Source organism: Neodiprion virginianus, chromosome 2 (assembly GCF_021901495.1).
Source record: "Neodiprion virginianus isolate iyNeoVirg1 chromosome 2, iyNeoVirg1.1, whole genome shotgun sequence".
NCBI lineage: Eukaryota > Metazoa > Arthropoda > Insecta > Hymenoptera > Diprionidae > Neodiprion > Neodiprion virginianus.
Genome location: NC_060878.1, coordinates 27658850 through 27683037, shown reverse-complemented (window position 1 = coordinate 27683037; position 24188 = coordinate 27658850). Strand labels below are relative to the sequence as shown.

The following is a 24188-nucleotide window of genomic DNA, read 5'->3' as shown; positions in this document are numbered from 1 at the left end:
GAGAGAAATTTCATCATTGTATTTGTTTACACACCAGGCATATTTAATTGATCGCGAATGATAGCGACAAGAATAAAGTGGATAGCAATCGTATCGAGAATATGAAATTATCGGTCAAGCCGTAATTCCGTTGAAAAGTTTCAATTATTTCTAACGAAACAACGACACATTTGTAATAGTGTGATCATAGGTTTTTCCCGTAAAGTCTGTACCGACTCTCATTACTGAATACCTTTTGCAAACGATACCTGGGCGTGATTCGAATTTATCTCGATGATCTCAAGCCACGAACACAATAGGATCTGAACCTCCATAATTATTATTACTATTATTATTATGATCATTGTTCACGAGGAAACGATATTTAATAATTTACACAGTAACTTCATGCGTGTGTTTATAGTATATATTAACCGTATAACGTGATGATAAATAATAAAAGCGAAGGTCGACATCTCGGAATAAGAAACTAAATATTGCCAACAGGATACACATAAATTAAAATATGTAATAATCTAGGTTACGTTCAAAACTTCGCAACGTCGCCCTGATTTCTGTTCCGATTAGGAATACACTGAGATGAATTTTCAGTTCCGGTTACCGTTCAGTCCTAAACTGTTTTCATTTTTTACCACAATCGAAAAATATAGTTCTAGGTAGAAAATGAAAATTAGTTTTCTAGTATCCGTTATTATTCTTTCTCATTACGATCACCGTTACTATATTTTCTTGTAACCGTTGCGAAAATTTAATGCTTGTGCAAGGATAAATTGACGTTAAAGCCTTGTTTAACTAAAAAAGTAGAGTAAACCTCACAAACTGATTTTGCGTTGCAATTAACAAAAAAAGATCGACAATAGCGCAAAATGGTTACGCGTACCTGGTTTTTGTAATTCCAACAATATTCAAACAGTTTTTTTTAACGATACCTGTTTTACTGAATTTTCCTAGTTACTGTAACAAATGAAATTTCTCTAAGTTTAGATAAAACATGGTTATACGATTAATGAATCAGCGAATAGCAGATGATAATTTGTGCCATCCTTGCAGGCTCGTCCAGAACATGTCGCCATTCACCTGGGATATATAAAATGGCGAAAAATGAATGAGAGTTCTAAAAATCGGTAATAAATGTCAGGGCTCGCTTTGACAATCGGATGAAAAGTGTTTCTTCGAAGTTTGCGGAGGCCGTGACCGTGGGGCAAGTTGGCGTCACGTTTGACGGTGATTAATTGCCCAACAACGCGTTCGTATGAGGCTATTAAAAGGGTTTCGAAACCCTCGGGGGTCTAGAGGGTCGGTTTGACTTCCAGTTCGACGGTCGTGCCGCGATTTCGACAACCGAGTGGATGAATCGGTAGATCCCGGATCTCTTTTCGAAAAGCGCCGAAGCGTTTGCGGTTCTTCGGACAGTTATTTCACCGCCCTTGGGGTATCCGAGTTTGTCCGCGCGTATAAAAGATGTTGCTTCTTATCCGAGAGACTCAGTTCATCTTTCGACTCGAAACGAGGTGCGCGTATGAGATAATCTGCGGTGAAATTGCACAGTGAATGGTAAATGTAAAAAGTAGGATCACGAGATAACGGATAACCGACAATCATGGAACTGCCCAAGTGCTCTGTGACAATTCTCCTCCTACTTTTGACGAGTGACGTCTTCGCCAGACCAGGTATGTCTCGATTTTGCATTTCTATTCTCCAATTGCGACAGTTGGAGCGAGAAGTTAAAAAGCCCGAATCCTGGGTCGACTCGGAACATCAGGAAATTTTCTTATCACGTGGTTTGGAAAAGTTAGCAGGAAGTGAATAGTGGAATTGGGATGGCTCATCCCAATATTTAATATCTTAGGAAAAACGAATGTTTCTGATGTTTTGCATATTATCAACTTGAAATTTAGACACAAACAGTCATTGGACTCTTTGAGTATCATTTTCCCCAATACGATTCACGATTGATATTCAACTATTACTGTGGGAGAGTCAAAGAAAGCATACTATCTTCGCTCGTCGAAAACTGTCGAATTCCAATTATTATATCTTTTGCGATTCACAGTTGACTGTGATTAACGGTAAACACAGAGCCTCGCTTAGTAACGTAGCGATTATTTTTGAGAGTAAGAAATCAGTCTATTTAGCGTAAGAATGAAAACAATTTTGGCAATTTTTCAATAATAAAATCAACTGCAAAGTGTCCCAAGTCTGACTCGTCCGATTGATTCGATTCATTGATGTATAAAAAATCGAGTTTTCCGCCAAAGGATTTCGATTCAATGGAATCAATACATACGTTGTTGTAAAAAATTGTCAAATCAGTTGACTAATTGCACCGTGACGAATTGTAAATTCTTTTTTTTTCTCCCTCACCATAACCAGTAGATTGAAATCTATTCCCTGAAATATTACTCCACTCCGGTTGGCTTTCTTGATGAAACTGATATTCAGACCTAAAAATTGGCAGGTCTTCTCGGTGACTTGACTGGTATCAACACGGGGCGTCGTTTGAATCCTCTGGGTCTGTTCCATAAGCCAGAAGAAGGGAACAGTGCGAATTCCCGCAGCGATGCCCTGAACACAAATTTCAACCTTGGACCCATCGGGTTTTCGACGAGTCTATCGCACGCTGAAGCCTCTGCGAGTTCCAACGGCGGCGCGGGATCCGCGTCTGCGAATGCGGAAGCAAAAGCAAACAATTTCGGAGGATACGGCGGAGCAAATGCGAACGCTAAAGCGTCAGCATCCGCGAATGCCGGAGTCGGAGGCGAAGGTATGTCGAATGAAAAGAAACAATAAAAGAAAAACAAAAAAACAAACAAACAGAAAAATAAAACTGTTAAATCCACGTATCTGAGAAATAGCGGTGAGGACTGATCGTTCGTGTCAAGTGGTGGCTAGATATTTAACTCACGTAGTAACAGAAATCACCTGACGTAAGAAATCGTGCCGAGATGACATGAGGTGCAACACGTTAAACTTGTTGTCTCCATCATTTTCTCATCGACTACAGTTCGTCATCGTGGCCGTATTGGGCAAGAGGAGATAAAAAAAAGAATCGAAGAAAGAAACTTGCCATTGTATACAAAAATCTAGGAACATCTTTGCGCGGATTATTCGTAAATTGTTATTGCGACTCGATGTCGACGGTGTAAAAATAAAATTATCGCCAGATCGGCGTGTCTCTGAGAAATAAATAATACACGGTATGACGCACGTAATGATCAGAACCATGCGTGTCGACGATGCTGATGACGGTCAGGTCCTTGCATCGATATGAGGTGTGCCAATGACATGTCGGCTAGTTTAGTACCGAAATATTTTAGCGATTTCTTAAAAGTCCGGTAATTATCAGTCGATGAACCTTGCGGAGGGTATGACGAACAAGTTTTCAATCATCGTAATTACACTGTGTGCAATTAATTCTGGGCTTGTCAGTATAACCGGTTTTACGATCTGGGATATAATTTTCGTTCATTTGATCAAAGACAGTCGAGGAAGTAATCGCGTCTGGAGTCAGGAGTTACATTGCCAACAAAAAAGTCCTGTGAATTCACTTGCAATTATTTGAGGTCACGTAAAGTTACTCGAAGTCACTTGAAATCATAGACTCACTTGGAGTTACTTAGGCTTTTGAAGTCTGCAAGTCCTGAACTCAAGTGTACATCCACTAGGTCTTATTGTCAGTGATTACTTCCTCGAAAACAGTCCGTCATCCCAACTCTAACCACTAGTCATCTTCTCGTTTGGATTACAGGATCTGCTAGCGCCAGTGCTAACGCCAAGTCACAGGCTTCCTCGTCGGGGTACGGATCAGGAAATGGATACGGCGGCTCCGAGAGCAACGCAAACGCGAATGCAGACGCTAATGCAAACGCTAATGCAAACGCTAATGCAAACGCTAATGCAAACGCAGAAGCAAATGGTGGTCACTTCGGTGGCAACCAGCAATTCGGAGGATACGGAAACTACGATTACCCTCCGCAACAGCAGTCGCAACAACCGCAACAGCCAATTGGTGGCTATGGAAACTCCCAGGCAAATGCGAACGCCAAGGCGGAGGCGAACGCGAATGCCGGAAGTGGCGCGTACGGCAATGGTCAAGGCTTGGCGAACGGTGGCAACTACCAGCCTCAACAGCCCGCAGGATACGGTGGAAATTCGAATTCGAACGCAGGCGCTAACGCTTTTGGATCAGCGAACGGAGGGGTTCAGCATCCGCTCGCTCCAGGTACGGGACCAGTCGTAGGCGGCCTTTATGATCAGGGTCAAGTGTCGTATGGTCAGGGCCAGGGAACCTACGAACAAAGTCAATTCGATCAAGGTCATGGTCATGGTCAGAGTCAGAGTCAGGGAACCTACGGACAAAGTCAATTTGATCAAGGTCACGGTCATGGTCATGGTCATGGTCAGGATCAAGTGTCGTATGGTCAGGGCCAGGGAACCTACGAACAAAGTCAATACGGTCAAGGTCACGGTCATGGCCAGGGTGGAAAAACCCAAGTGGTAGTGGTCCCGGTAGTTCTGGTTCAAAGCAAGCATCCTCACCCTCACCCCCATCCTCACCCTCATTATCACGGCAAACATCCGAACCCCGACGTTATTATCGTCCAAGAAGTCGGCCCGAGCCAACCGCACGGTGAGTCGATTATTTTGAATATTTATGCCGAAAAAACTTCGTGACTCGTGCACCCGAAACCAATCCTAGACTTTTTGGTCACTATACTGTCTGTACCACTTCGGCATTAAGATATGAAAGAATAGGTCGACCCAAATGGCGTATCAATACATATTTCCATTCTTTCAGGTGGCGTTCATGGAGGTTCATACAATAATGAAGCAGGTTTCGAGTCCCAGGGACAAAGAGGTGACCAGTACAAGGTTAATCCATTTTTGAACGGCGCTGCCGCAGCCATTGCAAACGCGAACGCGAACGCGAACTTGAACGCAGGAGTACAAGGTCAGCAAGTATTTAACGGAGGTTCATTCGGCGATAAGACAGGCCAAGGATCTGTCGAAGGTCACGGCAATATCGCTGTGCCACAACAACCCAGCCAAAACTTCTTACCCGGTGGAGGATCGTCCGCTAGTAGCGAAGCGAACGTGCATCAGGCTGGGAATATTGAAGGAAGTGGGAACCCATTCCTGGGACCATCGAATGGTGGCGGTTACAACGGAGGCTCTACTGGAGGTCCAAAACCCTTCTTGCAACCAGGAGTAAACTACGATCAAAGCCAAGGACAAGGACATGGACCAGCTCAAGGCTCTGCTGGAAGTGGAAACCCCTTCTTTAACCAGGGTACCTCAACTGCGAATGCCAATGCCAATGCCAATGCTGATGCTAACGCCGAAGCTCAACAAGTTCCTGGAATATCTTCCACAGTCCTTGGAGGCTCCGGAGGATCTTACGAACAACAGAGTGGCGGAAGTTACGGTAGTGCAGTTGGTGGTGGTGCTCATCAAGTCTCTGGCATTGGCTCCACAGTTCTTGGAGGATCCGGAGGATCATACGAACAACAGAGTGGCGGAAGTTACGGTGGTGCTGTTGGTGGAGGTGCTCATCAAGTTCCTGGCATTGGTTCCACAGTCCTTGGAGGATCAGGAGGATCTTACGAACAACAGAGTGGCGGAAGTTACGGTGGCGCAGTTGGTGGAGGTGCTCAACAAGTTCCTGGCATTGGCTCCACGGTCCTTGGAGGATCCGAGGGATCCCATGGTCAACAAATCGGAGGAAACCACGGGGGCAGCAGTGTGAGTGGTGGTCAAGCCAATTCGTTAGCGAACGCAGAGGCGAACGCAAATGCAGCCAGCAGTTCCGGTGGCTTCGGAACCGGGGGATCTGGATCGTCAGCGACCTCTTCAGCAGTGTCTTCGGCGAACGGTGGAGGTACTGCGAACGCAATTTCAGAGGCGAAGTCTTCCTCGTCCGGCTCCAGCGCTTCGGCTACGAGTTCAAGCAAGGCGTCATCTTTGGTAAACGGTGGAGCCGGGTCTTCGGGGAGTTCCGAAGCGATTTCGAACGCTATTTCATCGGTGTTTGGCTCCACGTCGCAGGCCTCCAGTTCAAGCAAGGCGTCCTCGCAGTCAGATGTCTTCGGCGGAAACGCTAGCGCCACGGCGTCGGCAACAGCTTCGGCAAACGCATCGACAGGTGGAGCTGGAGCGAGCGCCAAGGCCAGTGCCGATGCTCAAGCTTCCAGCGGGACTCCGGGAATCGAGTCGAAAAGCTCAGCTTTGGCCTCAGCCTCGGCCAATACCCGCGACATGCTCATTTTCAGCGACTAATTATATGTGATATATTTGTTATGTGGTTGAATCGTGTGTAATTGATTATAAGCCAGCTAATTAGCCGGTTCCCTAATCGTTGCTTGTATTGCCGACGTGGATATCAACAACTATACACGGGTACAGAAATTGTACAAGGCTATAAAAAATTGCGTCGATTTGCAAAATGTGACCCGGAATTCGTGTTGCCCGATTTCATGAAATATTGCGCTGTTGAGAGCGTGAAGAAACAGTGAATGAAACGATTTATCAAACCTGAAGCTTATTACGTGCTATTATCGATAGTGTAATAAGTAACCGATTGCATACAACCAGTTCTCGGCCACGTATTTGCTAATTTACGCTGCATGACCGACTGCTTATTTATTCGACGCTCTATGATTGCCATTCTATTTTTTAATTTATATAAAAAATAAAAATGCATTTCATTGATCCATTTTTTCTTATTGAATTGAAAATATTTTTGTTAACGAACTAGTGATACGTTTTTATACAAGCTATTACTTTTCATTATTATACTGATTCGTGACATTTTTTTCTTCGCGCATCCCGACTCAGCTGATTCAAGTTATTAAACAATTCCAAGTGAATAAATAAATATGAAAATTACGGAATACGTATATAAGCGATAAGATCATTTTTGCACGCTGCTTGTATCAGGGTTTATAGAAGATCATTCAGAATCGATTGAACTGAAAAGATAACTAGGCTGAAAGATCGAAAGATTGCAAGTCTATACGTTAATAAAAATTTGTGCGCTAATAAATAGAGAAAAATTGAAATTTAAATTCAATGCCAAGATAGCTATTACCATAAGTTTAAAAGAAACTCTGTCTAATAAAACTCTCCAATGTTAGAACGAGGAGGCTGAATAACAGCAAATGGAAGATGACAGGCTATTCAATCGTTTTCATAGGCATCATTGGTTTTCCCCCTAACAACCTTAAAATTCCGTTGCTAATAAGCCGGCAAACATTTGTCGCGAATAAAGATGAGTAAATTGAATATAAATTGAAAATATAGCTGTACGAGTATTCGGACGATGCCGTGTGTTGACTTTCAGATTGTTCGCGTTACGTACACGCGTATTATCAAGATGAATACTCGCTAGACGCGAATCGATCGTCGAGTAATTTTTCTAATTCACGGCTCATTATAAAACTAATCATAGAGATTATTATCGCGGTATGTATCCGTTGTTATTTTTCTCGCTGTATAACAGAATATTCCTGCGGTCGTTTCGATTTAGACACAGGCACAGATGGCGAAATTATTGCATAACACGACGTAATATATAATATGTGAGATCGTTAAGTATATGCGTGACGTTGTTTTTTGTTTACGTTCACAGGATATTAATTAGGGATTTACTTATAGTCCATTTAAATTAAAACCTGATGTACCTTTTTATTAACGGTTTTCTTGGCCTGTTCGCTAATTGTCTACATGATTTATTTAGAAATGATGATTCTGTTTTATAATTGCTGAAAATTTAAATTAACGATCTTCATTTACAGCCGCGGGATGGTCGTAATTAATACGCGGTATTAAATCATCTTTGCAAGGTCAGGTATATCTCATCGCCTATCTATATGATCATTAGATTTATACAATTTCTCACCGATTGTTGTTGGAATACTACCGACGTTTTGCATTATCATAACAATGCCTGAATGTCATATCTTTGGTTGAAACGTTGCGATATTAATTGCGTCTACACGACCTGTTGTTATTTTGTTGTTAATTTTTATTCCCCGCGGCTGCAGAATATGCCTGTACGTATGAATAATTAAAACTGAAATGCTAGTCATAATTATAAATAAACAAGCAAAAAAGGATCGCGCTGTTAACGAAGTGTAATAAATAATTCAAGAAACCGGGAAGATACATCGTCCTTGGCTATTAGCTTGTTTCATCACTTAGCACCATCCTTCACATTCGAATTTCACCGTCATACAAAAGCAAATCACTTCCTCAGAAATGTTAATTCCTCATCCAGGTCCTCACCGCGTTCAAAGCGTTCGGAATGATTTAATTTTTGTCCATTTTTTCGCTCTGAATACCAAATCATGCCCGTCTAAACATCACGGAAGATTAGAAGCAAAAATTATTTTTGTTTCTTTTGTCGATTCTCTACATTGGATCTTTTAAAACCAAATCGATTACTTTTATAACTAAGCTCACGAGCTTACATTGATCCAGTTTAGCTTTTGTAAACGAAGCTAACGAACGAACCGATAAATCTTATCGTTCGTTCGCAACGTATTCTTTTATGGACTGACGCGTCAGGCTTTATTTGGCTCCGGGGCTAGGCTGTAATCTGAACTTTGGAACTGCATGAATTCAACACAGCATGCGAGCATATTATACATAAATTAACGGATTCAATGCCAGATGTGGGCACGGGCAACTATTCACATGGTCAATTTAGTCTGGGATTTCCAAGTGAAAGCATACGACGGTCTTTGACTTGCGTCTTCTCAAGGCTCAACAACAATCCACGTTAGATATTAGAATTTAGTCACTAGATTATACGGCATTAGAATGCGACTGGCTGCAAGCGTTGACGCATCGATGAATTGTATTATTCTCCCGACGCAGTATTTTTCTCCACGATCGCTCGATCGCATCATTTCTGTCTTGCTGTATAAACGTATTCGGAGTTTTTTGTGAAACTGCCCGTTAAACGCCGACAGATAGGCAACCGAGGATACATTTTACATACACAGGAATGACGGTCCATACACGTAAAACTCGGCGTAAATGGCCCCAATGTTCTACACTCAGAGAAATTTTTAGTTCCGGTTACCTCTCAGTCCTTAAATATTATCATTTTTTACCAAAATCGAAAAATATAGTTATAGATAGAAAATGAAAATTAGTTTCGTAGTTGTTACCGGAAAGTCTAGTATAAGTTACTGTTCTTTCTTATTGTGATCACTGTTACTAGATTTTCTTGTAACTGTTGCGAAAATTTAATGCTTGTGCAACGATAAATTGATGTTAAAGCCTTATTTAACTAAAAAAAATTGAGTAAATCGAACAAACTGATTTTGCGTTGCAATTACCAAAACAGGATCGACAATAGCGCAAAATTGTTAGGCGTACCTCGTTTTTAGTAATTCCAACAATATTCGAAAAGTTTTTTTAACGATACCTGTTTTACTGAATTTTTCTAGCTACTATAACAAATGAAATTTTTCTCAGTGTAAGATCTTTTGCGAGCGTAAAATCAAATTATCTGTTTGTGCCAAAAATGTCAAATGATTTTCGCGACAGTAAATACAGCAGTTGAACGGTTTGTCGATCAGAATAAGAATTGAAAAAATTGTTTCAAATAATATTCATTCGATACATGCACGGAGGAAGGCATTCGACAGGTTGCGAAAAAAGTGAGGTTATGTAGGTCGGCTTTACGTATGGTATCGATTGTAAATATATCCAAGTCAATATTTGTGCAACAATAAAAACATATTCACGTTTTACGCAATTTAGCCATGAGTAAATCGTCTATTAAGAATAGAAATTTATAATTCGATAAATAAAGCAATAACATAAATTTAAGAATTAAATTTTCCCGCCTACGTGGAACCAGCAACAGTGTTGCCCTGAAATACGTCATGATCCCAGTGAAGATCCCTATATAAAATGCAGCTTTCATTGCCTATCTGCAGGCGTTGAACGGCGAGTTTCACCAAAAACTCCCGAAATGACAAACGGGAATCACCTGAGGGAAACGGCTTGGAATAATTCGAGAAAAAACTAAATTGTTTGCGTCGCAATTTAGCAGCACGCTCTTTGTGCGTCCAACTTCTTGAGAGAGCCATCGAAGGTCAGAATCGAGAAAAACAAGAACACGAGTTCATCGTTCGTTCGTAAGATTAGGCAAAAGTGCCTTCGGCCAGAGCGCCCGAAGCTCGCTCTGATTAGCTCATAAAATTCAGGCGGATTAAGATGAAAATATTATCAGAAACAAATTAAGTCTCGAAATTTTTTCTCGGAAATGGTATATAGGGTGTATTCCATTTGTTTGTTCACTTACATGCGAAAATTCTCAGATATCATATTTTAGCACTACTTTAAAGTAGTCTCGGTCAATTTTTTTTCAAGTTTTCAAACCAATCCTTCGAGGAGACGAATTTTTGTGCAAGTCATGTAACTCGGATCGGTCAAGTCTGGCGAAATATTCGTTGATTCAAAAAAAATCTGGTCTTACGACATTTTTTTAACTTTACTGTGCGAATTTTTCTGTGGGTTAATTTTTTGCACAGTTTGTAGATTACTTGAAAGTAAGACTGGTATAAAAGATGTCCGATTGAGCGGAAAGTATACAGTTCAATTTTCCTCCGTAGAACAAAACGACATTTGCGGCAAGAATTAAAATACAAGACTTATTGCATTACAAAATTCATTAAACTGCAATTCTTTTCCGTGTTAACATATATTTTGCACACTTCAACGATCTAGGTCGTGTGAATGATGAAAAAAAAAAAAAAAAAAAAACAATAATGATAATTATCCCCTAACAGGAGTGATTAAAAATTTAAAAAATAAATCACATAGACTTCTTTCAATTTGTACCATATGATGACTGATTTTCAGCGGTATCTGAGAAGGTCCGAAAAAGGGCAGCTGAACTGACGGAGAACGCCCCATATATGAGTCCCTCGAATGCATTTGCGTTACAGATAGATTCGATTTCAATTCACTCGAGGCGATATGAAATGCGTTTTTGTAAATCAATTATCGATGAAAATTCAGAGCTCCCACTCTTCTGGCGAGATTTCTTTATATTTTGGAGTTGCCCGCGAGTACACATGCAGTTTGACTGTTGAATTTCGTCAAGATGAACGCAGCTAAATTTTTATTCATCTTTTTCGCCGCGACTGCAACTGCAGCTCCACAACTGGGTAAATAGATTGATATAAATTGAAAAATCTGCAAAAAAAAAAAACAACTTTGGTGATTTTGAAAAAATTTGTTAAATAAGTATATACCTTGTGTATCGATTGGATAGAATATTAAATCACGGGACCGATTTTGGGACCGTCTGAAAATTGGACTTAAATCCATTGTCGTGAGAAATGACAGTTTCATTGAACAAAAAATTCTGTGTTTTATAACCAGGTCTGGGGACTGGGACTTCATCTCACTCTACCATCACTGAAACTCACAGGTAAAAAACAGATTAATCGGAAGAAATGTCGGGAATCTATTTGGTGTGTGGGATCTTTTCAAAAACGTGCAGCTACTAACGATAAAAAACTTCGATCGCTGTTTCAAAAGGAAGCCGAGCGCGTTTGGAGAATCGTGAATCTCATCTACAAATGTTCAATCGATAGCAACTTTGAAGAGAGATCGCGTTATTGTAAGATTGTTAATAACCAAATGCCTGTTGAAATTTATTCAATTTAAATTTGATAGTTGCAGTTCATTTTATTTATAATAATGATTTCTCTTATACTTATCCAATGAGAATGATTTTTTCCTGTATAACTTTTTCCGCTTCAATCAGGAAAAATACCTAATAGTTCAAATGTTTATAAGTTATCTAATACCGATTTCGGAGGACTCGCAGAGAATTCATTTGCGAATAAAACGAGATGGTTTCATTGGATGCGTTGTTCAGTTATTGGCATTTGTCAATTTGTTACTATGACGGCGAATTTTCAAATTAAAAAAAATGCCACACCTTTTACTTCACTGCCTTTGGATTATAAATTCGTTGTCCCATTGGATGATCGTTTTTCAATGTATACTATTTGAATTATCTGACGTGAATCTGTAAAAACCGTAATTTTATGTTCATTAGATTTTCATGCCACTGTAATTTGTACAGTCTGAAATTAAAAAATTTCAATAATTAAGTCGAAACCTTGAGGAATAAAAGGCTGCGGTAATATAGATTTAAGGAGTCAGTAACCGGGCCGCATCTAGCAAAAAAATCCAAACTAAATGCGAAATCTTCGTAATGGTGAAAAGAGATAGAACATGAATCCGTTTCCGCAGTACAGCTGCTACATAAAACCGGTCAAAATCAAATTACCACCCAATTCCAAATCCGTCAGATACTTTAAAATTCATTCGCGTAATGTCGTTGGCGAAATTTTCGATAAGACGAACCTTGATCAGTTATTTATTCATTCCACCCGAACAACTGGTTTACTATTAGGTCAGTGATTAATCGACAATAACCAGTCATCGCGATTATAATTGGATACGCGATCACCCTGAAATATTAAAAAATAATCCAATTTTTTCCCCTTAGCAGTGGAACATCGATCGGCAATCCTGGCATCTCTGCTTCAGCCACATCGATAAACGAACAGACGTCGGTCGTACAAAACACAGGCGTCGGAGGTGTCGGTAATTCATTCACGGCTGCTGCTTCGGTTCCACTTTCAATTGGTGCTGCTGCCGCAGCTCCACTTGCGGCTGCTGCTGCGGCTCCATTTGCGGCTGCTGCTGCGGTTCCAATTGCGGCTGCTGGCGCTGCGGCTACACTTGCAAGTGCTGCTGCAGCTCCGTTTTCGGCCGTAGGAATCCCCGTGTTTGGAACTTCCAATGGAGTTCGGAGCAATCCGTTCCAATTATTCTCTGGCTAATTGGGAAAAATCGGTAGAAATCCCGAGTATCGGTACGGCTACCTGGGCAACATGGCGTCGCACCGCGTTATCAGCTGATCGTCTTAGGCAACCGAATTCACTTTTATTAAATACGATCCGCTCGAAGTTACATTTCCTGTCGTCAGATGACCTTCCGTGATACTTTCGATCCCAATGGATTGATAACGATATTCAATTTCGTTTTATAACTTCTTATCTCTTTTTACATATCCTTATGATGTTTCGTTGTTCTTCTTTTTATACATCGTCAAAGATGTAGGGAAAATTTACATTGGTGAAATCTGACGGACTGCGAATCAAAATCAAAACTAATATTGCTGCGTTAGATACTTTTAAGAAATTCAGTTTTACAATGGAGAGTATCAAGACTGTTTGTATAATAATCGTCTGTGTGATTAAAGAATAAAGATATTCATATCCTGATTAATGAATTTTCTGTGACATGCTTTCTGGTGGAACACATGAATGAAGTACAAAGCTACATTTTCTTTTTTTTTAATTCTGTTATCGTACGAAAAAAACTTTTCTATTTCGCGCTATACTGTGAATTAAAAAAAAAAAAAAAAAAAAAAAAAAAAAAAAACGCTGTCAGACACTAAAATCCGTATTTCGAATTCCAAATTATTCTTTTGTACCAGAGTTGAAATTTTTGCCCTAATGCGAGCCTACAAAGTTCAACGTTCGGTAGAGGGTGAATAGAACTTGTAAAAGAGGTAATAGGACCTATGCAGAACTATTTTGTATTGAGAAGAAATCCTACTAGAGCCCTAAGCTTGGCAGATATTTCCACTTCTTCTACGGTCAAAGTTAAAAGTAGAACACATTCAAGACCTCCGCAGATCCTTTGTATGAAGTAGGATTATTCCAGTAACCTTTAAAGAAATACGATGCCGATTAATGACAATTTTTTTTACACACTAATACCAACACCTTCGATATTACCGAGTAACTATCTTACTGTCTGATTATCAATTTACAAACAATAGCTTGCGATTTATCGTAAGAAAAAAAAAAAAAAAAAAAAAACAAAGAAAGTTCGGTATCAAGCAATATACGTAGAATATCTAAAGTGAAGCAACGAAATAAAATTTTGAGTGCAATTTTTAACATGGGTTTATCTGCTCCGAGTACCGCGCAGCGACTCGTCGCGCCGAGTGATAATTGCGGAATGATCTTTCGCGCTGAGCGCTCCGATTTTCAGTTCGATCGCTTCGATTTCCGGTGGCGCCCTCTGCAAGCGAGACAAATTTTTCGCGCGTTTACCACATTTCGACAATGCATGTACCTATTAATGTAGGTTTATTCTTCCGACATATCAATCGAGGCAACTTCGAGCTTTGAATGGAAGTACTTGAGTCGCACGAGAATCTTTGCGATCTATCTTTCGTAACAGCCCGTTGCACATTGCGTTCAATCCTTGTACGACATAATTGACTCGTAATTATAATAGTTACGTACAAAAACAGCAACCTTCTTTTCTCCCATGATCGACAGTACTTTGTGTAAGAACGAATTTCCTTTCTTCCTCACTCAAAATTCTAAGAAATTCTTGGAGTTTTTTCGAACTTCTAAGTTTTTCCTGTACCTGCGTACGAATTCTGCTATAACAAACGACACTGAGAGAATGTTTTAGTTCCGATTACCGCTCAGTACTTAACTATATTCAGTTTTTAACAAAGGCAAAAAATATAGTTCTAGGTACCAGATGAAAATTAGTTTTGTAGCTGTTACCGGCAAGTCTAGTATCCGTTACTATTCTTTCTCGTTACGATCACTGTTGCTATATTTTTTTGTAACTGTTGCGAAAATTTAATGCTTGCGCAACAATAAATTGACGTTAAAGCCTTGTTTGACTAAAAAAGTAGAGTAAACCGAACAAATTGATTCTGCGTTGCAATTACCAAAAAAGGATCGACGATAGCGCAAAATGGTTGCGTTTTTTCAACGATACTTGTTTGACTGAATTCTTCTAGTTACTATAACAAATGAAATGTTTCTCAGTGTACATCACAGCACGATATTGAATAACCTTACAACTATGCAGCAACATACGTAAGTAATAACTATTGAAAAGGAGGAGGATCGATTGTACAAAAATAAGTTCTACAGGGCAATATTATCTACAGACTAATTGTTTCCACAGAAATATTTTCCCACAGAAAGGAGTTCGAGATTTACATTAGAAATAATTCTGCATGAATCATTTCTACAGGAATAATGTTCTGTACAATTTGCAGTGGTCAAGAAATATTTTGCAATTTTTATGTTATTCAAATTACACTCATTCAACCGAACGATGGTATTTAAAAAGAGAGAGTATTTGCGGTGTGAATACTAATCTGCAACTGCCCGATGAAGGAAGCTCCATAATTCAGTACTACAAATTCGAAGAAGTTATCCTTGTCTGAGACTGGAAACTAAATCGCTTCCCTGTTGCCCACGCAAAACAATAATTATATCAGACATGGTCGAGTGGTCATCGTAGTGAAAAGGAAGAATCATAAGAGGATGTGAGAAAGTAATCTCGTGCAGTCTCTAACGTCGGAGGTAACCGAAACAGTGATTCAACATTGGCCAATCTTTTTTTTTTAATTAATAAATTCTCGCAATAGTAAAATTTCTCCGAAAAATGAACAGTGTTATCGTAAAATCGGACAGAACATCTGTTACTGGTTAATAGCCGGACATGCAAATATTAGTTATTTGCGAATTCCGGTTGTCCCTGGACCGGAAGGCCACCGAGCAAATGTCCTGCGGAATATCCGACGGTGTCCTTGTCATCTGGGAGTCGATAATACGTTTCAAAAATTCCTCTCGAGTATGTAATAAACAACGGAGAAGGGAGCACTCGGAGTATAAAGCCATGCGAAAATGTAATTCGGTTATTCGGAAACGATCAGAAGATCAGTGATCATTGGAATAACGTGAAATATCAGTACCCCCAAATTATTAACGTCATAACCGCCACGATGGCCAGACATTTGACGCCTTCGATCCTCATTATCGTTCTCTGTGGTCTAGCTCTTGAGGGATTTGCCAAGCCCCTGGAAACAGTCGCGATTTCCGAACCCTCCGACGAAAATGGTACTTATCACGTTATGCAACGCGTTAGTGACAGTGATTTATTTATTTTTTTTTGTTCTCAAACATGCCACGATTTCAAGAGCGTATTGAATATAATCAGTAACATATGATTGGAGCAAACGGAATAACTCGAAGTGATGGATGAATTCGACGGATAAAAGTGAAAGTTGATCAACAGGTTTTTTGTGTTTGCTTTTGTCGCGTGTCTAATTCGCGCAGCTTTTACAAGACGCCAATCTAATATTTGAAACAACATCAACCTTGGTCATAATTCTTTTCTCGAAATCATTTGTGACTTTGATTTTTTTACTGTGAAAAACCTATCAGACTTTTTGTGTTTTCAAATCACTAATCAGCATTGGAATTCTCAACGTTCGAGTTCAAAAATGCAAATAAATTTCTTCCAATTCCCTTTTACTGAATATCAAACCGAGCACAAGGTTGACGAATCGCATTTTTCGAACGCAACGGTAATGATTGAATATCAACAGGTGTTTTTTCAATCCCCAGCTTCCCTCGTGAGAGAAGCGCGCTCTCCGCAGTTTGGATTCTTCAACAACGATTACAATGATTATTCGGACATACGCCCGCGTCATTTGAAGCACAAGCATAAGCCCAAGCCGACGTATACTCCAATCGTTATACAAGGTGGACATCAACAAGGTGGCTGCAGGAGTCACGGTTGCGGGTAAGAGTTCGTTACGTCAACCTCGAAAAGTACACTCACGTTTTCACAAAGTTATCTCAAAAGCTCGATTTTTTGCTCCACGAAAATTCAACAAAATAATCTGGCCAAAAATGGTTTATGAGACAGGTGCTTTTTTGAAAGATGTGAAAACTGAGACAATTATTCAAATCGAAGCAACCAAGAGCTTAGGATTTCGCTTAAAACTTCACATTTTTTCATTTATTGCAATTGAGATTCGAAGTGTGCGAGCGATCAGGACAATATGGCGTCGATCTCGGCGAACAGCTGATCGCTTTCGGCAAATTATACGCTATATCAAGATACGGCGAGCATTGTGTAAGCCATAAGAGTTAAGATAGTTACTCTGTCACGCCGATTCAATACCCAAAGAGTAAAACATATGACAAAACTTGACGTCAATAATTTAATATGAGCCGCTGTTTGATGACAGTCATATCTCTCACCTCCAAATGGCGTCTTTTGAATATTTGGATTGACCAATTAGAATAATCAGGGTCAGTGGATTCTCGGAACGTTCACTCTCGCCCTTCATCATTCTTGCGACGACTTCAAAGAGTTATCCTTCTTCTGAAATGAAAAACTATAATTGATGCTTAGGTCCTACAACAAGCCAAATTCTGGGGGTACGACATTCGCCGGGGCTTTTGCGGGATCATCAAATGGCGGAAGCAACACTCACAGCAACGCCGAGGCCGCCGCCATCAATTTCGGTCCCATCAGTTTGAGTTACGCCACCGCTTCTTCCGGCAGAAAATACGGCAACCAGGGTTACGGAGACTATGGAAATTACGGTGGTTACGGAGGGTAATTATCACTAGATTTTTCACCACTTTTTTGCTACTTGACTTTGTAAGAACAAGGTGAAAAAATGGAAGAAGAGATTTGCCAAAGGTTGATACGAACGGGTTCGTACAAAGAAAGCGTTTCTTGACTTTAACAAAATTGCAACCTTCCAAAGACGGTAGAAAAAAATCTTCTTATAATTCAAAGAAATGTCATATCCGACTGTAAAATGAAAGTTGTCAAAACAACAACCTAAGTTATCGAGCGAAACTACATTTATTTGAATAAACAAAACATTTCTTTCGCCATCGAAACATTTTTTTTGAGTACGTAGATAAAAGTGGCGAATGATCGAAGTTCCGATTAGTCTTTACAGAGAATTTCACGAGTTTGAAAAGTCGAAATATCGAAGATCAAAATCTGCAAATGGTTCTGATGTTCGAAGGACCGTGGGGCCAATCCTCATAAAGCGTTATCAAGTACGCTAATTATACACAAAACAAAAAAATGTGTTGAATTCGCCAAGTAAGCCGAAAAAAATGTTCTGTTAACTAACGTATGAATGTGGCGCCATTTACAGCTTTTCTGTCGAGTCAAATGAAATTCCTTTGGATTAACGAAACACTTCTATGACTATGTTTGATCTCGAGGTCTGGTAAAGTCCACCGAATTCTTTCTCGGTAGAATATTATAGTTCGTAGATTCGACAGTTTGCCCTTCCAAAGTTTGGCCATTCTCGAATCAGAACCTTTCGGAGTTCGGATCAATCGAATCGATGGGATTCACGTAAAAGTCGATCTCATAATCTTATAGAGTCTATGATTGATCTCAATTTGGATCATTCGAAGTTTGGAGCCACACCCGGCAGGTGGTGCGAGTTTCTTTGTTATCGGTGCAATGTCCGGAGTTTAATGCGAGTTGGCGAGATGAATGGTCTCGAAGAGAAATAAGAAAAAGCATAGCAAGAAGAAAACAAAAAATAAAAAAAAAAAAAAAATAAAATGAAATCGTACAAAGCTGGACGGAGCTTCGCCCTTTCAGTTTCCAGCTCTCCTTTCTCTCTTTCTATCTTTCTATCTGCACGTCGCGCGGTCAGCACTGCAGTTTGTAGTTCTCACAGCGTCTAGTCTGGCTACACAGGTACAAAACCCTGTCTGAAGCTCTAAGAACGTGTGAGCATGTCTACTTAATCGCCGGTGCAGCAGACCAGACGGTGATCCCGACGGTGCCGGGCTGCAAACTCGTTTTAAAATCAGGCGAACATAATGCAAGCTCACCTACCGTCTGGTTTATCCTTCGACGTATCGGTGTGTGCGTCTTCACCTTCGTAACCCGTATTTATTGTACTTCCCACGAGAAGCAGACCTGCACTCGCTGCACCGCAGCTGCAGTCGCTTCTTCTGCTTTTCGAGGCCTTTGCATGGTGGTTAAAATTCTAAATTCACGTCTCGTCGAAGGATATGATATACATATACATATATATATATATATTTGACGTTTTTTCATCACACCGATTCTACCCCTTTTAGAAATTTACTTAAATATTTTATACACTGTATCGAATGAAATTTTTTTTATCGCAAGAGAAACGTTTAATACCGCATCTGTTGTAACAGCTCTAACGAATTTCCTAAATACTTGTTTTATACAAATTTCGACAGTCTATAAGAAAACTGCGTAATTCTGCGATCTGATTCATACAAATTTCTGTCTATCGAGTGAATTTAAGTGTTATTATGATTTGATTTGGTATTGAAAAATTCGTAAGCGGATTTTTTTGAGCAATTGCTTGACACTTTAAATTTACGATTTACCGCAAGGTAAGATTAAAAAAAAAAAAAAAAAAATGTCACCAGTCTGATCTTAGCTTTTTCCCAAAGATATGAATTTAATCGATTCAAGCATACATTTTATGCCCGCATTATTAGGATTACATGTTTCGATTTATTATGAATCCTCACCGCTCACATTCAGAGATTTACAAGCCGAGTATTTAAACTCTAGATCACTGATGTACGCGAATCTGTGTGAACTTGATTCGGGACGAGGTAAATTTTTCTAAATCAGACTACAAATACGAAAATAGTTTTTAAACTTCTAGATTATAGAAATAATGAATACGCAGTTTACGATATAATAAATATCAATGCATGTTACTCCGTGTGATATTATTTTTTATCTCTTTGCTTTGTTTCAGATTCGATTACTGAATGCCTAGACTGATCATCCATCGAATATCTACGCACTGATCACAGTCATCAAGTTTCTCGTAATTTTTCATTATTTTGATTATTTAATATAAATATTACATCATCACATTGTTCATGATCTATTGTAATGAATCTGTAATAAAATTCGTTAAATAATCTAATTAAATACCCGAATTTTGAGATTTTTAAATCTCTTACAGCTGCGGCATGGGTTTTAAATATACCCCTAAAGGTTAATTCCCTCTGCATTTGCCAGATGCTGGAGTCTGCGGCAGTTTCTGCTCGCACTCCTTACACCGTACTTTTTCCCTAGTGCATTATACTTTCATTTTGTTTTTTTTTTTTTTATTCACTTCCTTCGAACGAATAGCAGCACAAAAGAGGAGCAGGAATAACGAGGCGGTGGGAGGAACGAAAGGGGAAAAATAAAATAAGGTTAAATCAAAACAACACAAAGAACCCCTTTAAACAAATCTCCTCGACTCCATATACGTGCATCTCGATCCGAAAGTTCCGAGCACAACGACCCGGTTATCTCAAGCCAAAATCTATTCCCATCGCAGTGACGTATAAAATTCGGGGTGGTTCCCTTATACGGCGAAGCAGACTCTGTTTTGACGGTTGAAAGTGTCGTTTTATCATTTTTCAAAAATGTTTTCACTCTGTACAATTGTTTATAACAAAAGTGTTTTTCTCTCGTATACGAGTCGATCTCAAAAAAAGAAGGACAAGAGTAGAGACTAGATCACCTTGTAATTATTTCAGAAAAAGCTCGGGTTCGTCGGAACCAATGAAAAAAGGCAAAGACCGTGAAGTATTAATAAATATATAATATTAGACGACAAAAGATTTCGTTTAAAGTTTTCACTTAAGCTCGGGTTTTTGTACGTATATATATATATATCTAATTCTGTCGATCGAAATTTCCTCTATTCCTGCGATAAAAGCTTCATTTCTGTGTAATAAAAGAAAACGCGAACAAATGAAATCAGACAAATTATTCTTCAGATTAGAAAGTAAGTTTTATTCTCAACGATAAAACCGAGTCATTTTTCTGTAAAGTTACATGCATAGTAATTTGACGAACGAAATCAAATGAGCTTTAGAAAAGTCTAAGCTTTCGTTTAATTACAAGACTGATTCTGAGTTGAGGAATGAATATTCACACGACAACAGTCGATTTTCTAATCAAGCTTGTTATATTGAAAATATGTATTCTAAAATTAAAATTCCAATGAAATATTCTTTGATAAAGTCAACGTACGAAGTACAGATAATTTTGTAGAACTGGTTGAATCTAATGTTTGCATCTGGGTAAGGTTCCGCTGCTATACGGCACTGGTATCAGTTGGCAAAACCAGTCGCGTAAAAAATGAAATAGAAAGTGGTTTGTCCGGTGCTACTTGTCCCACACATTTATCATGTTTTACGTCCGTATGCGAGTCTGTCTTCACGTATAAACCGATTCTCGCGTGTGCGTGTTTCTCATTTCTTGTACGCAGGTATATATCTGTCCGATATACACAAACCGCATATGCTGCACTAGCCAAGAGGTCTGCAGGTAGGTACCGAGGCCGTTCCTTGGTCTTCAGCCACATTTCTCGTGCGGTTGTCGACTCGGAAAGTTCCTTCGCTCCATCTGGATTATCGACGTGAGTAAATAGACAGATTTTAAACTTTGTTTACACCCATCACGGGTCCTTGTGTCTGCAAACCCAGTTCGAGTTTTCGTGCAAATAGTGAAAAATCACGTTTTATTTTTTATATCTTTTCATTTTTTTTTTTAGAGTAAATTTAAAACGCTCGTTAATTTTCTTTGTCGTTGCATTTGAAAACTTTCTACTCATGGAGAAGAAAGGGATTTATGTTTTTATTTTTTTTTTACTCGTGTGATTCTTTAACGCGAATCAAGTATTCTCGTCAAGTGAACCGGCCGAAAATTACTAAGAATTATCCGATTCGTCGGCATCTTATTTACCAGCTTTTTATACGCATAGTCTTTGTCAAAGTTGTTGACGTCATCCGAATTCAACGTACAATGAATATAAAAGTGCATATTTCCTTTGTATGCATTCGTGTGACGTAGAAGATCCTAATTACACGAGGAAAAATAATAATAATAACATCAGATGTTTAACGACTTTTGCCAACAAATTTAAAATCTTTAAGAAATATTTAGGATGTATTTACGTTCAAATTTAGTCTAATCAAATGTGGTAAAGCTTTTCCAACTTGGTATACGTTGTAAAGAATAATAATTGAATTTAACTCGTAACAAAGATTTAATTATTTCAGCTGCATGATTTGTTTATTAATTTTTTTTTTTTTTTTTTTTTTTTTTAATTACAGAATCAAATATTTCGGCAACATTTGGAATCAACTGTATTTACAAACGTTTCAACCAGCAATGGCAAATCTTACCCTCTTTCTCCTGATCGTAATCTGTGCCTGCGTTTTCGTCAACGCCCAAGACTCGACCTTCGGCCAAAAACGTAGGTTCACTTAGATACAGGTATTTTTTATTTTCCTCTATTCGTTTCGAATAAAATCGAACGAAACTGCACTTGGCTCTACTTCTAATTGTCTCAGCCGTATAAATCCGAGACAACTGTAAAATAATTCATTCACCCCGACGCAGTCGATTGCTCGCTATTTTTATTTGGATGTCATTATTCCTTCGAGCACGGCCAGACCACCGATGGCTATTTCTACTTTGACTGCACGCCTGATTGACGGCAACTTTAGTAGCATTCGTGTATGGCGCTGCTCGTTTTGATGTTAACAAAACGGACAAGGGACCGATTTTCGGTAGTCGTATAATTGAATTAACAGCTTCCAAATTATAACTAATAAATCGGTACTTGAATGATATTAAATTTTCCCAAAATATAATTTACAATTTGAAACAGTTTCTAATAGCAAAAAATGGAAATCTTATTTCTGTACTTTGTCATTTTAAGAGAGGCCCACTCTCTATTTTTGAGGATTGGTAGTTTTATAATTACTTTTGCACTCGACACTTGAGAACATCATTTTATTGCTTGTGAAAACTCAAAACCTCATTTCAATTTTCCGTTCGAATAAAAAGAAAATACCGATTTTCCGTTTTTTTCTTGACGTTATTTAAACGCAGAAATTTATTCTTTCTTTCTGACGTTGCAGAAAACGAAGGCCAGACCTTCGAGGAGGTCATAGTTTCCTCGGATTTGAATGTCCGCCGAAAATCGAAGGAAAATCGTCAGGGCAAACAACTTTTGACCAATATTCCACTGGCTACGATAGGAAAGACCGGAAGTCCAACTGTTTCTCGGCTCATTTCGAACGACGGAAGCCGCGTTGAGCTCCAAACAAGAAATCGCCGTAGCGATTTTACCAAAAACAGGTAAACTTTTCAGAGCCGCAATCTCTTTGTCACTCTCTTGTATGATCTTCAATAGTTTGAAGATTGAAGGTTGACGAAGAGTTTGAAAAAATTGTTTTCCGGAAATTTTTCGATACAATTTGTTTCATATTTATCATAAGCATAATCTATGGTCAAAATGATCCGACAGGAATATTTGCTTTCCAAAAAACAGAAAATTTACATAACAGCTCTTCTGCATAATCAGTTACGAACTAACAAGATACAATAAAAGTGACAGGTGGAAAAAAAAAAATTATATACGGTTGAAATTACAGTTTCAGATAGAAAATCTATCGAAAAATTTACAGAGCAAGTACAGTGCTGACTATTTTGATGTAGAAGAAATTGAATATGAAATTTTGCTATTAATTTATTCTCGACTCGATAGTTATTTGATAATCTCATTGCCATTGCGATGCTTATCTGTTTTCCGTTTCTTCAAATCTATTGAAAATATCACTCTTGGATATTGGCAATGGTGTTTGCATGTGCATCAAATAATTTCGAAAAATTGACAAGGAGAATCAAAGGACTTGAATTTGATGAAATAAGAAAATTATCGATTGTTCCTCGCTAACGAAAACATCTAGTATCGTGTTTGAGAAAAATTGCAGCAAGAATTAGATTTAAAAAATTAACTATTGTGACAAGACTTTTTCTCACGTGAAACCGTTTGCGAATTTCTTATCGGATTTACGAATCTAAGAAATATTACAAAGGTCTTTTACGACGTGTTGCATATTTTAGATATTGGAAAATTGTTAAAAAAAATATTTTATAAAGTTTATGACAATTTCTTTATCGTATGGAACATCGTTGATCTCTATAAACGTTTTTATTTTCAGGCTCAACTTGGGCGCAGCGGAATACCTGCTGCACTCTTCGAAATGACGAGGGGAAGAAGAAAATAGAATCAAAGTAAACGAAACAATCCAAATTTAGAAATAGACAACCGCACGATTCTCATCCAACTCATTTGTTATCAAAATATTCGGAACTCCTGGAAAATCATGTACATGAAAAAATTGGAACACCATGCAAAAAAAAAAAAAAAAAATACCAATACGAAATTGAAATAAATTCATCTGCGCCATAAA

General features: G+C 38.8%; 4 protein-coding genes and 2 long non-coding RNA genes across 7 annotated transcripts in view; 5 read left to right on the top strand and 1 right to left on the bottom strand.

Moving 5' to 3' along the window:
• LOC124298472 (uncharacterized) overlaps positions 1 to 13325 on the top strand; it is an 18830-nt gene extending 5505 nt beyond the window's left edge. The window contains exon 2 of the long non-coding RNA XR_006906817.1: positions 13156 to 13325. This is a non-coding gene — a long non-coding RNA (uncharacterized LOC124298472). The remainder of the gene's footprint in view (positions 1 to 13155) is intronic.
• LOC124298463 (fibroin heavy chain-like) lies at positions 1470 to 6708 on the top strand. Its single transcript, XM_046750507.1, has 4 exons — positions 1470 to 1670; positions 2459 to 2764; positions 3749 to 4630; positions 4799 to 6708. The coding sequence occupies exons 1-4, from the start codon at positions 1601 to 1603 to the stop codon at positions 6274 to 6276; spliced, it is 2736 nt and encodes a 911-aa protein (XP_046606463.1). The 5' UTR covers positions 1470 to 1600; the 3' UTR covers positions 6277 to 6708.
• LOC124298473 (uncharacterized) lies at positions 8820 to 22962 on the bottom strand. The gene is made up of 3 exons (XR_006906818.1): positions 22818 to 22962; positions 19138 to 19140; positions 8820 to 8830 (listed from the first exon to the last, which is right to left on the bottom strand). It is a non-coding gene; the product is annotated as an uncharacterized LOC124298473 (long non-coding RNA).
• LOC124298468 (homeobox protein Hox-A13-like) lies at positions 10620 to 13148 on the top strand. Of its 2 annotated transcripts, none has more exons than XM_046750529.1 (3): positions 10620 to 11186; positions 11404 to 11452; positions 12548 to 13148. In XM_046750529.1, the coding sequence occupies exons 1-3, from the start codon at positions 11123 to 11125 to the stop codon at positions 12879 to 12881; spliced, it is 447 nt and encodes a 148-aa protein (XP_046606485.1). In that variant the 5' UTR covers positions 10620 to 11122; the 3' UTR covers positions 12882 to 13148. The 2 variants fall into 2 exon arrangements, with proteins under 2 accessions (XP_046606485.1, XP_046606484.1); XM_046750528.1 differs by having other exon boundaries at positions 12545 to 13148.
• LOC124298467 (5'-3' exoribonuclease 2-like) lies at positions 15781 to 19854 on the top strand. The gene is made up of 4 exons (XM_046750527.1): positions 15781 to 15986; positions 16497 to 16674; positions 17293 to 17499; positions 19676 to 19854. The coding sequence occupies exons 1-4, from the start codon at positions 15872 to 15874 to the stop codon at positions 19686 to 19688; spliced, it is 513 nt and encodes a 170-aa protein (XP_046606483.1). The 5' UTR covers positions 15781 to 15871; the 3' UTR covers positions 19689 to 19854.
• LOC124298469 (uncharacterized) lies at positions 21184 to 24188 on the top strand. The gene is made up of 4 exons (XM_046750530.1): positions 21184 to 21340; positions 22038 to 22180; positions 22851 to 23070; positions 23937 to 24188. Exons 2-4 carry the CDS (start codon positions 22096 to 22098, stop codon positions 23980 to 23982), a joined length of 351 nt encoding a protein of 116 aa, XP_046606486.1. The 5' UTR covers positions 21184 to 21340; positions 22038 to 22095; the 3' UTR covers positions 23983 to 24188.